Source organism: Pongo abelii, chromosome 4, assembly GCF_028885655.2.
Source record: "Pongo abelii isolate AG06213 chromosome 4, NHGRI_mPonAbe1-v2.0_pri, whole genome shotgun sequence".
Lineage (NCBI taxonomy): Eukaryota > Metazoa > Chordata > Mammalia > Primates > Hominidae > Pongo > Pongo abelii.
In genome coordinates, this window is record NC_071989.2 from 185,363,105 (window position 1) to 185,375,741 (window position 12,637).

At 59.9% G+C, this 12,637-nt stretch overlaps 1 protein-coding gene and 1 long non-coding RNA gene across 7 annotated transcripts; one reads left to right on the plus strand and one right to left on the minus strand.

Moving 5' to 3' along the window:
* Window positions 1-190: 190 nt before the first annotated feature.
* Window positions 191-9,185, minus strand: PRR7 (proline rich 7, synaptic). Of its 6 annotated transcripts, none has more exons than XM_002816277.5 (4): window positions 9,016-9,185; window positions 2,434-2,518; window positions 982-1,647; window positions 191-753 (listed from the first exon to the last, which is right to left on the minus strand). In XM_002816277.5, the coding sequence occupies exons 3-4, from the start codon at window positions 1,406-1,408 to the stop codon at window positions 356-358; spliced, it is 825 nt and encodes a 274-aa protein (XP_002816323.1). In that variant the 5' UTR covers window positions 1,409-1,647; window positions 2,434-2,518; window positions 9,016-9,185; the 3' UTR covers window positions 191-355. The 6 variants fall into 6 exon arrangements, with proteins under 6 accessions (XP_002816323.1, XP_054412281.1, XP_002816325.1 ...); XM_054556306.2 differs by lacking the exon at window positions 9,016-9,185 and adding an exon at window positions 8,246-8,573; XM_002816279.5 differs by lacking the exon at window positions 2,434-2,518.
* LOC134761456 (uncharacterized) lies at window positions 8,179-12,301 on the plus strand. Its single transcript, XR_010140085.1, has 2 exons — window positions 8,179-8,322; window positions 9,641-12,301. It is a non-coding gene; the product is annotated as an uncharacterized LOC134761456 (long non-coding RNA).
* Window positions 12,302-12,637: the final 336 nt, after the last annotated feature.

The following is a 12,637-nucleotide window of genomic DNA, read 5'->3' on the forward strand; positions in this document are numbered from 1 at the left end:
CTAGTGGCTAAGGCTCCCAGGGGAAGCCGCCTGGAACCTACAACCACGGGAGGAGGGTTGATCTTAGACTTAGTGCTGTACCCTTAGGCTCTGTTGTGGCGGAAACGCACGTTGAGGGTCCTTCCCGCCAAGGCCCCGGCTTGTCTGGTCACACAGAACCCTGGGCGAAAGCAGCGGGTGCACCCTCCGCTTGTACCAAACCAGATCACACACCTTTATTATCCTCAAAATGTAACAAACGGGATAAGAAATCCCTCCCTCCCCCCGCCCCTCCCTGCAGTCCAGGGAAGCATTTAAAAAGCCCCGCAGTCAGGCCAGGAGTCCGCCGGTGGGGCCCGGGGCGCCGGGCGCCCCTCTATACGGCTGTAGTCCTCCCGAACAAGGGGATGGAGACCGGCAGACGCCAAGCTCCGTGCTCCAGGGGCTCGCGGCTGCTGAGCTCTGAGTCGGTCCAGCTGGGGAAGACCCGGCGGCCACGGTCGGCCTGCAGGCAGAGGGCTGGGCAGGGCGGCGCGGGCCGAGGGGCGCTGGGCAGGTGCAGCGCCGAGGTGTAGCCCCGGTCCAGGAAGAGCGGCTTGTAGCTGGGAGGCGGCTGCTCCTGCTTCTCCGCGCTGTCGCGGCGGCTCAGGAAGGGCGTGACGATCTTGCGGTAGAGGCCGCGCGTGTCCGTGAGCACCTCGCTGTAGGGCGGCGGCGGCTCTGCCATCAGCACCGCCTCTTCGTAACACGGTGGTTTGGACATGTCCGATTCCGCTGCGGAGTGGGAGGCGGTCAGAGGGAGTGAGGCCGCCGGTTCCCAGCCTCTCGCAGAGGCCCGGCCAGGGGCCGCCCGCGCCCCAGCCCTAGCCCGAACCCGAGCCCGCCGCCGCCCGTGTTCTCCCGGAGGCTGCGGGTGGAAGCCCTGAGGGTAAGCTGCGAGCCCTCCAACGCCCGCCCACTCCCGGCGGCCCGGATCGCCCCCTGGCGGAGGTCGATACTCACCTTGGCGCGGGTAGCTCCAGGGCCGTGGCGGCACCGACAGGTGCGGAGGCGGCGGGTGCGGGAGCGCGTGGTGGTGCGGGTGTGGGTGCGCGTGCGCGTGCGGCTGCGCGGGCCCGTGGTGCAGCAGCGGGTGCACGTGCACGTGCGGATGCGAGTGCGCGTGAGCCGGCGCCTCCAGGCGGCTACGGTGTGGTGGTGGCTGCGGCGGCGCCAGGCCCGGGGGGCTCCCGGCCAGACTGCCCTCGAGTTCGAGGGGCTCCAGCTCTAGGGCGCGCAGGTTCTGCTCGCGCAGTCGCTCCTCCTGGCGCCGTTTGAGGCGGCGGCGCAGGAAGCTGCAGAAGCAGCAGAGCAGGACGATGAGACCCCAGATGAGCCAGAAGCCGGCGAAGCACGTGAGGAACGTGTAGGTGCCCTGGGACATCACCATGGCGGCGGCACGGGCGGCGGGTCCTCAGCCGCTTCACTGGACACTGGGCTCCGCTGCGTGGCCCCGGGCCCGCGCCACACTCTCAGGTGCCGCCAGCGTCACTGGGGGACCCGCGGCCGGGGGCTGCCCGTGGCAGGTCTCAAGTCGTGCGCGCGCCGGCGGGGGACAGCAGCGGCGCCCGCTCCTTCCCATGGCGCCGGCGGGCGCGCGGGCGTGCCTCACCCGGGGCCGCGTGGGACCTGTGGGGCAGACACGGGGCGCAGTGAAGGCGCGCCGCGGCCCCCAACGACTTCCCGGCCCCCGCCCGCGCCCTGCGCGGTCCGGGGGAAGCCTCCTCCGTGGGAACCCCGCGCTCCCCGGGGGCCCGGTGACGTCACCGAGGAGGGTGACGTCACGCCTCGAGGTTTCCCCGGTAGGGTTTCCCCGATCTGAGCCCCGGCCGCCGCCGCGGAGCCCGGGCGCCGAGGGGCGCCGAGGCGGGCCAGCAGGGGGCGCGCGAAGGCCGGACTCCAGCTCTGAGTCCGTACGAGAGATTCGCCATCCGCAGTCCCGGGGCCAAAGGGTTTCAGGAGCCTGTGCGCACCAGGTCCCTGAAGAGGCGTGTCGGCGCGGTTGCCTGTGCGGCGGGGAAAGAGTGGTACATCTCCTAGAGCCCCACAGACAGCCACCCGACGCCCTGTACAGACGCCTGGCAGCCCCTGGCTGCCCAAAGCCCGGAACATCTGGCCCCGCACCGCGCCCTCCGGGTCTCCGCCGCTCCCGTAGGAGGGCTCAGGCGTGGCTCCGACTGGTAATGCGTGCCACCGGCCCTGCGTTTGTCTGAGCCTAGCGCGCTGCGCCGGGCGTGGGCCACTCTCTCTTCCTTTCCTCCAGGCGCCCTGCCTGCTCCAACTCCGCTTCCCCGCCTCCTGCCCTTGCACAGCCCCACTTGGCTCTGCCTCTATCTTCAGGCCGCCGTCTCCCTTTCACTCTCGCGGAGGGGAGGAAAACTAGATGAGGGTTGGAAGCTAGTCTTTCATACCCACCTGGTCCTGCACTCACTCCAGATGGGCATCTCTAGTTCCGCTTCCTCCTCTCCACAGCTGCGGGTGAGAGGGGGAACCTTGCACCCTAAGAGGGAGGTAGGAGGGAGCCCTGACTCTGAGAGTGAAGGGTGGCAGGTGACTGCTCACCGCCCCCACAGAACAGAACTGAGCCTTTCCTGAATGCCTTATACACACGGGTTTGAACGAAAGCCTTTGGGGTAACTGGAATGATTCCTATTTTACAGACGAGGAGTTAGGGGAACAACTGGCTGTGTAGATGGCAGGTGATGGAACCATAATTTGAATCCAGGCCTGGCCACAAAACCCTAGCCTGAGTGGGTGGGGGGCAGTGCTGCCTGGGCTACTTTGTGGGCCTCTTCCAGGAGCCCCACGGACCCCACCCTCAGCATGCCCAAGGCACACACACACTCTGCTGCGAGAGCCACAGGGAGCCTGAGCCCCAAGCTGGGGGGAAGCCAGGCGATGGGCCACCCCACACTTCTCCCCAGATGGCTCCTGTCTGACTCCATGGCTGCCTTCAGCCACGTGCCACTTGGTGCCCTTGCCAGTCCCCTTCTCCTGGGCCTGCGTTCCAGAACAGACAATGGCAGGAACCATAGCTCTGCCCGCCCCCTCGACAACCCTGCCATGAGGCTGCCATGGTGACGCAGCCCAGATAAAAACACGATGCTGCCAGTCACTGGGAGTTAATTACATCTGTTATTCTTTTCCTGAGCCATCAGGAATGCTCTGAGGAAACTGGCACTAACTAGAGGTCCCCCTGGTCTGCCAGGCTGGAACAGCTCTGGGTCAGAAAAGGTAACTCCGGGGCTGGAGGTGATAGGGTTTAGCTGAATTAGAAATATCTTTCAAGGATCACGCAGAATCCTCTCTTCAACACTATCTCGTCCGTGGTGGTTGTGCCCATTTGATAGACAGGGAGATAGGCTCAGAGAGGGAAATGACTTGCCCCAGGTCACACAGCTCAGAAGGGGAGGAGCTAGGACTTAGCCTGAGTCTGAATCCAAACTCTGATAAGCCAGATGTAAGTGGCAGCCATGGGGCCACTGGGCAGACAAGCCAGCTAGCAGCCAAAATGCATTCCCATCCCTTCCCACCAGGGCCCTGGCATGCCTGTTCACCAGCCCGACGCTGCTGTGGAACAGCAGCGTGAGAAAGAGCTACAGGATGAAGGGGAGATGTAATGGCAGCTCCAGGTTAGCAAGAGACAAAAGACAGGGTCTGTGCCCTGAGGGCGCCCAGCTCAGCAGGTGGGACATTAGGCCATACAGGGCAGGCCACGCCCAGGACCTGCTGGGTGCCATCATAGCTGCATTTTATAGACTAGGCAACTTTGGGCCAAAGAGAGGAAGGCTCTTGCTTAAGGTCACATAGCTAGCCCCCTGGCCCCAACCTGGCTCCGCCCCCAGGTGGAGTGGGTGGGGATTTGACACTGAACACTGTCTGACAGAATCCTGTCTGACAGAATCCTATCTGAAGCCTCCCTCCCAGGTGTTCCATAGACTCTCATCTAACCAGCCATAGGTGCTCAATACATAAACATCAGAGGTTCATTCAGACTTTTCAAAATGCTCTACCTGACCAGGCCAGACTTGGCAAAGCCTCCCGAAAAAACCATGCCCCCTTACTGCTCCTTTACTATGTGAGCTCTTGCCCTTGTCTGGGAGCCTTTCAGACTCAGAGCCTGCCTGCTGCCTGCTGCTCCCTGCCACTCCCTCCACTGCCCACACTGCTGCAGACTGGTAGTAGCAAATACCTGCCTCCTCCTACCTACCCAACGCGTTCAGGTGCTAGGAGCGATGCCCTGCAGATGGACCGAAGTCTGCCATTTTATTACTCACGTTCTGTTTGTTTCCTGTTTCTCTTTTCTTACTTTCTTGAAGGTTATTTGAACATGTTTTAGGGTTGCATCTTGATTTATCTGTAGTGTTTTTGAACCATATCGCTCTGCATGTTTTCCCGGGCCACACACTCACTGGGAGCATGGCAGGGGGATGAAAGCGAGACCCTTGGTGAGTTTCTTAACCTCCAAGTTGCCTCAGTTTCCTCATCGGTGAAGATGAAGCTAATCCATGCAAAGAGTGTGGAGGTGCCAACAAACATTAGCTCTGATGATGGTGGTTTCTGAGCTGAGGATGCAGAGATGTGTGTGTCCCCAGGGTGCTCCCTGCCTGAGGACTGGGCACCACAGTCACTCTTCGAAGCAGGCTAGCATTCTTGTTATTTGGCAGATGAGAACACTTGGCTCAAGGAGATTAAATGACACCCAAGGGCACACAGAGCCAGGGCCTGGCTGCATTGCTGTGGGCACCGCCCTATGCACACTTCAGCCTTACACGCCAAAGCACCAAAGATCTGCTACTGGGTCCTTTATCTCAGCAAAGAGCCTACCATTCCTTCCGTCCACCGCATCCTCTGCAGGGTGGCATTTGTCCACTTCCTTTGGTCCTCCTGCCACTGCCTTGGCCAGGCCAACATCGTCTCTCCCCGGCCCCCATCGCCACTGTGCTGTGCCCCTGCCCAGCCTAGTCACTGTTCACAACACTACGCTGCCTCAGGAGCCAATCTAGCATTTAACATGGCTTAGATCTGGGCTTCTCAAATTTAAGCAAGCATCAGAACCACGTGGAGGCTGTTAAAACAGTGCTGGGCTCCATTCCCAGAGCTGGATTCAGTAGGTCTAGGATGGGGCCTGAGTTTGCATTTTAAACAAATTTCCAGCAGATGCTGGTACTGCAGGGCAGGGCCAGGGAGCACACTTTGAGAACCACTGACCTAGGCGCTGGCCTCCCGAATGAGCTCCTGCCGAGGCCTCTTGGGCTCACCTGAGCCACCCCACCCCTCAGGGATGGGAAGCCCAATGATGCCAGGATGTTCCGGGGTGGCCAGGGTCCAGCACCATCGGCCTTACCAGCTGCCACCCAGTAAGTAGCTCAAGAACCACCTATGGAAGGAGATGCTGGAGGGCTCGTTACCTGTTTGGTCTTTTAGCTGTGGGACCGGGAGCACCTCAAGGGCTGGGTCTGTGTCCAATTCATTCCTGGGAAATGTCAGCCATTCACCAAAACGTCACTGAGAGAAAAGCCATCACCCAGCCCTCGCCTGGCAGGGTGGTTTATAAGCAAGTGGAGAATCCGTGTGTGTACGTGAATCAAAGGAAAAGGCTGTACGGAGGCACACACCAGGGCTCTGAGGGGTGGGGATGGAAAATCCCGGGCAGCAGGGGCACTGGGTCACACCTGGACTTGAGGCTAGAGCTGCTGGTCTTCAAGGGAAGGGACAGGAACTCAGAGCAGGGGGTGAGGGCTGGGGGGCAGGACAGACTGACAGCCTGTCCTGTGTGCCTTGCATATGCCAGGCCCACTACTGGTCTCTATGCTAGTTATCTGAGGAAAACTCGGGAGGTGGCTGCTGTTCTCTCTACAGACAAGGATGTAGCCTCAAGGAGTGGGTCCAGCTCAGGTCTCCATAGCCAGGTGGTGTGAAGCCCGGGTGATGACAAAGTCCTCGGTCCCGACAGGAAGGGCATTTCAGGAAGCCACTGGTAACACCCTTACACCCTTCCCACATCAACACAGAGGAACTGAGGCCAGAGAGGACTTGACAGGACTTGTCTCCACTCCCAGTCAGCCAGGCTTGGAGCTGGCCAGAACCGCCCTCCGCCTAGGCCAGGGTTCTGAGTGGCACCCTCGCTTGCAGGTAGATGACCTAACCCTGACACCAAGCCAGGAACCCAGGGCTTGGGAAACTACAAATAAGACCACAGAGACTGTGGCTTCGGTGGGCTTGTAGGTGGAGAGCCCTCCCTCAGGCCAGTGTCTACTGCACTCAGCTCCAGCCCTCCTCAGGGCAGGGTTTTCAGAGACCAGGTTCCTCCACTGAAACCTCAGCCTGTGGCTCTCTGTGCCTTCATCCCCGCAGCTAGCATGGAAATAATGATCTGACCCTCCAGGGGAGGTGGCCCCATGGGCATGATGGTGATACCCTGGTTGGGGGCAGCCTGGGTAACATACAGAGTGCCGAGGGGTAGGCCTGGGCTCCAATTTGGCTTCTGCCCTCACTGAGCCATGTGAGCCCATCCTGGCTACTCCCATACCTGAGCTGGAGTTTCTTCAGCAGTAGGACCAGGGTGCCGAGGGGACAACAGAACTCCCTCTGATGAGGGATCACCCTGCAGCCTCAAGAGGCTCAAATGCAGAAAGCAGCCCCTGGTGTTACAGTGTACACAGCCTGGAGGCGGCCCAGCAAAACCTGCTGTCCCTTTCCCACGGACCAGAGGTCTCAGACACAGGACCCTTAGGTTGGACACAGTTCTCAGACATGTTTTAAAAACAATCCATGTTCACAATCCATTTTTAAAAACATTCTGATTAATCGCCAACATTTAAAAATCCAGGAGATTTTATATAAAGGTCTGGATTTCTGGTTCATCTTGAAAATTGGACAGTCAGGTCATACCAAGTCCACATTTCACACAGTGACAAAGATTGGAGCTGAGCGGCTCCCTGGCCCGCCTCACTCATTCCATTTCCCCCCTGATCCTTGGAAGCATTTGGGTTTCCAATGCCTGGAGCTAGACTGAGCACCCACAGGCTGCAGCCGTGCATGGACCCATCTTTGCTAAATTTTCTCTCCCACAGCCAAGACTGCAAGCTGAGCAGGCCACGGAGCCCATGAGCCGAGGACCAGGGCTTGGGGTTTTCCCAGGGGACTGAGGCAGCCCTTTGCTGCTTGGTCTCACCCAGAGGGAGAAAATGGAGGGAGGGAGGAAGTGAAGAAGGGAGGGAGAAAGCTAGCCCCATCCTATAATGCATCTGAGGGAGCAAGAATGTGGCTGATTCTGCTGGAAGAAGGAAAAATGTACCAAGACCCGAAAGACGGGAAATGTCCTCACTGGAGGAAAGTGAAGGAAGAAGGCTCTACAGTTCTTTTCCTGGGTTACAAGAGAAGTTAGCTAGCAGGCAGAGAGGAGCTTTGCCCGCAGAGAAGCCTGCACTGTAGACTCAGCTCTGCCACTTACTGGTAGTGTGACCTTGGGCAAGTCACTCACCTCCCTGAGCCTCCCTTTAGAATCTTCATCTCTAAAATGGGGATAATAAACTTACCTTGCGCAACTGTTGTAAAATAAATTAGGAGATAATGGATGCAGAGCACTCAACACAGGTCTCACAGAGCAGGAAGGGAATGAAAGGCACCCGTGAGTAATTCCCCAGGTGCCCCTGCCTGCAGGAGACTCCGGCCTGACCTCCAGGGCACCACCCATCTAAGGGCATCTTATGCCAAGGCCTCCAATGCCCCAGATGCCAGTCACCTCTAGGATGCCTCCCCGGATGGGAAAGGAAACCCAAGGACTGTTGTGGTCGCTGGGATCCTGGATCTGAAGTCCGCGGTCGGGGCTGGCATCTGCTGAGTCAGGCCTGGGAGAGCTGGCAGGAGGGCCATTTCTCTCTCCAGCGTGATGCCCGCTGAGGGGAGGTTGGGAGGGGAGCCAGAGGTCATTTCCTCTGAGTCAGAGGCCATTCTCCTCCCAGAGGAGCTCCCCTGGAGGACCAGGCACCTCCATGTGGCACGGGCCTCCCTGCCGGCCAACCTGCATGCCACTCAGTACAGTTGGGGCATTGTGCTCAGACAAGAAAGGGGCACTTGTGATCCAGACAATGGGCTGGGTCGCTCCCATTTGGCCTGGGCTTCAGCTTCCCTGGGTCAGCAATGTCCTTTCCTCTGCTCCTGCGCACTCTGCTTCCACCCCTCCCTGGAGAATGGTGGCTAGGAACACGGAGCAGAGACTCACCGCGGGCCCATGCTCGGTTTGGCACGTGCCTCGGCCGTGAGGAGGAGGAGGGATGCAAGCTTCGCTCCTCTACCCTGGTAAGAAACGTCGCCCCTGGGGAACCCAGCTCGGCTCAGGCCATGTCCAGGGCCGGCGCGATTAGGCTGGCGCGATTAGGTGGTGACGGCTGTGGGTGGGTGGGGGGTCTATGGGCAAAGACCCCAGCCCCAGCCTCCATGCCTCCTCCTCCCGTGACAAGCCCAGGGGCTGGGCCGCCCCCACGTTTGCAGCCACCCCAGGAGCCCTGCTGCGACGACTGCAGCCACGTGGGAGCCAGCTCGTGCCCACGGCCGTTCACCCCCACCCCCACCCTCCACGGGCTGTGGAGGCAGGCACACCCAGCCGGGCCAGAGGGGCGACATGCCCCCGCCGCGCACCCCTCTCCCCCTGCGCCCCCGAGCTGTGGGCCCGGGTCGGGGGAGGGGGGAAGGAGGGGGAGGGGGCGTCGCCGCCCCGCAGTCGTGTTGCCGGGGAGCGCAACCCCGTTGCTGTGGCAACCGTTTCCAAGCGAACTGGTGGCGGCTCGCGCCCCGTTCCGGCTCCCTCGCTCACTGGCGCTCTCCCTCCCTCCGGTGTGGACTGGGGGAGGGGCTGCTCGCGGCCCGGGCGGGGGACCCGGGCGGCGACCCGGGGCCAGGGCGCAGAGCCGCCCGCGGGGTAGGGCTCAGTCCTGGGACCATCTTCCGCCCGCGCTCCGTGCCCGCCCGGCCCGCAGCCGCCGCGGTACTCACGGGCCCAGGCATCCTCCTCGAGCTCGTTCTCCTGGCTCGGGGCGAGCAGCGCGGGCCCAGCGGACAGAGCCCCGGGCCTGCGGGGGGAGGCGGCGGCGGCGGCGGCGGCCCGGGGGAGCAGACAGTGGCAGCGAAAGCGGCTCCGAGAGCTGGGCTGGAGGCGCGGGGCGCGCGCACGGGCGCGTACACGGCGGGTGCTGAGCCCGGCGTGCGCGCGCGCGGCAGCCGGCAGAGGGCCCCCCACCCCCAGCCACACGCCGTGAGGAGGCTGCCCCCGGAGGGAAGGAGGGGGAGGACGGTCACCCACCTGCGGCGCCGAGACCCGGCTCTCCAGCCCGCCGGGCTCACACCCGCCAGGGCACCCTCACAGGGGAGGCACACGCCGGCCGACCCGGTCCACACTCCAGGCTGGAGCCCAGGCCACACCGGTCGTGCACGCTGGATGCACAGCCAGGCAGCTGAGGTCGAGAACCCCGACGCGCACACAGCTCAGCTCGGAGAGCACACACATGTCCAGGTCCCCGTCACATCCTGACAGGCGCGGCGCACACGCAGTGGGCAGGGGCCCCCGAGCAGGCAGGCACCCCAATGTGGCTCCCTCCCAACTCACGACCCCTCCCGCTAGGTGCCCAGCAGGCGTACACCACCACATGCCTACTAGCAAGCCACGGGGAGGAGGACCTAGTGCCGAACCCACAGCCCTGGCCTCCGTGGACATGCCTCCCCCCCACCCCAGAAGGTAACAGATGACCCCTAGAGAGCGCCCCCACTGTCTACCCCGAGGTCCAAGCTTGCAGAGGCCACTCTGAAGTTGGCTGTCCATCGGCCTCTTAACTGGGCTGTTTTTCGTCCAACTTCTCTACTGCACCCCTCCACCACCATATTAACTGGAACATTTGGGGTTGAAGTGACAGAACTCCCAAACAAATAGGTTTGAGCTCTACCCCGTCTCTACCAAAAAAAACAAAACAAAAAAAACAAAACAAACAAACAAAAAAAAACTGCACGCCTCTGGAGAATTGCTTGAATTCGGGAGGCAGAGGTTGCAGTGAGCCGAGATCACGCCACTGCACTCCAGCCTAGGGGACGGAGTGACACCATGTCTCAAAAAAAAAAAAAAAAAAAAAAAAGAGAGAAAGAAGAAAAGAAAAGAAAGAAAGAAGAAAGAAGGAAAGAAGGAAGGAAGGAAAGAAAGAAAGGAAAGAAAGAAAGAGAGAGAAAGAAAGAAAGAAAGAGAAAGAAAGAAAGAAAAAGAAAAAGAAAGAAAGAAGAAGGTTTGAGCTCAAAGGGGACTGGCTCATGCAACTGGCAAGTCCCAGGGTAGATTCTAGCTTTGGTCACAGTTGCTTCCAGGTGTTACCGCAGTGGTGTCAGGCACGTATCTGCTTCTATGTTTGCATCACTCTCAGGCAAGTTCACCCCAAGAGGTAGCGAGGACAACCCCAACAGCCCTAGGCTCATATCCTGCCATCTATCCCTGGAGGAAAGGGAACCCCAATTCCTTCCCCATCATTTGAGCAAAATACAAGCAAACAACTCCACGAATGATTCTTTTTGGACTTATTTGGGCTGAGTCTCTATCAGTGAACCAATCTAAGTGCCTATGTGTTAAGGGAGAGGATATGTGTTCCTTATGCAAAGGGAATGGCCTTCCAGTACCCGTTCCCTTTTCTTTGTATACAGGCACCCTGATTTCAACGGGGGAATCACTGCCCCATGGGTGCCATCCTGGTGAACCTGTGAACCCAAGTGCCCTGCTCCCTGACAGTGCACAGCAGGCAGGTATCCAGCCTGGCCACTCAGACTCCTTGAGTTTGCAACCAAATGGCTCTATCATCTTGGTTCTGGTGGGTGTGCCCTGATGAGAATGGGGCCCACAGCTAAGACCCCGAAGCTCCTCCATATCCTTTGAACACCTTCTAAGTTAGCGGGAGGACAGTCTGTCACTTGGAACGTTCCCACCTGGCGCTCTCACTCCAGGTATGTGTGTGGAGTATGTGTATGCAGGGGGTGCAAGCCCAGCCCCGTCTAAACCACATGGACAGAGACTGGGGGTGCTTTTGTAGATGCTGGAGCAAACACCCCAACACAACCAGTCAAAACCCTTCAGGGAATCCCCTACCTTCCAGATGAGGCCCCATCTGGGCCTTAACCCTGTGATCCTTAATCCAGCTTTTAAAGCTGGTTGTGTCTCACTGACTTCAGCTCCATTCCTTGCTTCCACCCCAGCCTCCCATGCTCAGCCATACTAAACCACTAAAGCCCTAGACCATCCATCTGGCTCCTCTACTTGGGTGCATCTAACCCTGTGTCCTGGAGGGCACCAACTCTGACACCTTCAGGGTCAAGGGGCCTCCCTGTTTGGTGCTGCCCCACCCCCAACCCTGTCAGCTGGAGAATCCTCTCTTCCACAGTGCTGATCACACTGGGTCCCGCTGTTCCCGCGTCTGCCTCCCTACCAGACTGAGCTCCAAGCTGCCAGGGGCCTCGTCTCCATCTGGGTCCCAGTTCCCACCATAGAGCTGGGCACGGAGAACAGCTCAGGGAAGCTTCTTGGGAAAGGAATTGTGGGAGTTCCCTCTGCCAGGGACCCACTGTGGTAAGAGCTTTAAGGTGAGTTTAACCCTAGCCAAGAAGTTCCCTGGATGCCTCCCTAGCCCAAAGAGGAGCCTGGCCAGGGCGTCCTGATCCAGGTGCGGGCAGAGTGCCTCAGGGTCCTGCACGTCCACCTGGCACGTGCTCACTCTTGCATACCCACGTCCACCTGGCACGCGCTCACTCTTGCATACCTGCCCAGGGCTGGGCTTTGGTATGACATGCTATCACCTACCTAAAAATCCCCCACTCCCACCTCAAAACAGCCTGGGGCAGAGGGGCAAACCCACCCCAGGCTCCTTTCTCATGATACACGGGTAGGATCCAGCTTTCCCAATCATTACCTGGTTTCCTCCCCACCCTGCAACGGCCACTTAACCAGTTGGAAGACCTTGAGCAGGTCCCCGCTCCCCTTATTTCCCTAAGGTTGATGGGAAGCAGCAGGCACTCCACATGTCACGAGTGGGGCCACAAAAGGCCCCTTCTGCCAGGTTGCTGGCTCGGCACCTTCTGGCTGTGCTTAAACCAGGTGGTCAGTTTGGTACTCAGCACCACTCCCCAGCAGGTGAGAGTCCTGCGGTGGCTTGGGAACTCAAGGGGCTGGCTGGCTGCTTTGGTGGATTCTCACAGCTGCCCAGAAAGGTGATGGGTCTCACACCTACCTTTCCATACAAGGGAAGCGCCTGTGCAGGGCCAACTTGAAAAGTGGCCAGGCTGGGGCTTGAACCTGGAACTGTCAGCTACAAAGCTCATGTGGCTCCTGCAGCACTGGGTGCCCAGTCCAGAGGCCAGGAACAAGCTCGATGGGGGTTACGGGGCATTCTTAGGGAGCTGGGGACACTGGGAGTCTATAGAGCAGTGATGAGGTTGCCAGATCTGGGACAGACTGGTAGGCAACAAGCTCTCAGCCCCAGAGCCCAGGCAGGAAGCTCCCCTTGAGTGCCTCCCAGTCCCCCTTCCTCCCAGGTGAATATCCACTTCGAGGCCGGCTCAACCACCGTCTTCAGAGAACTCTCCCACACTGGCC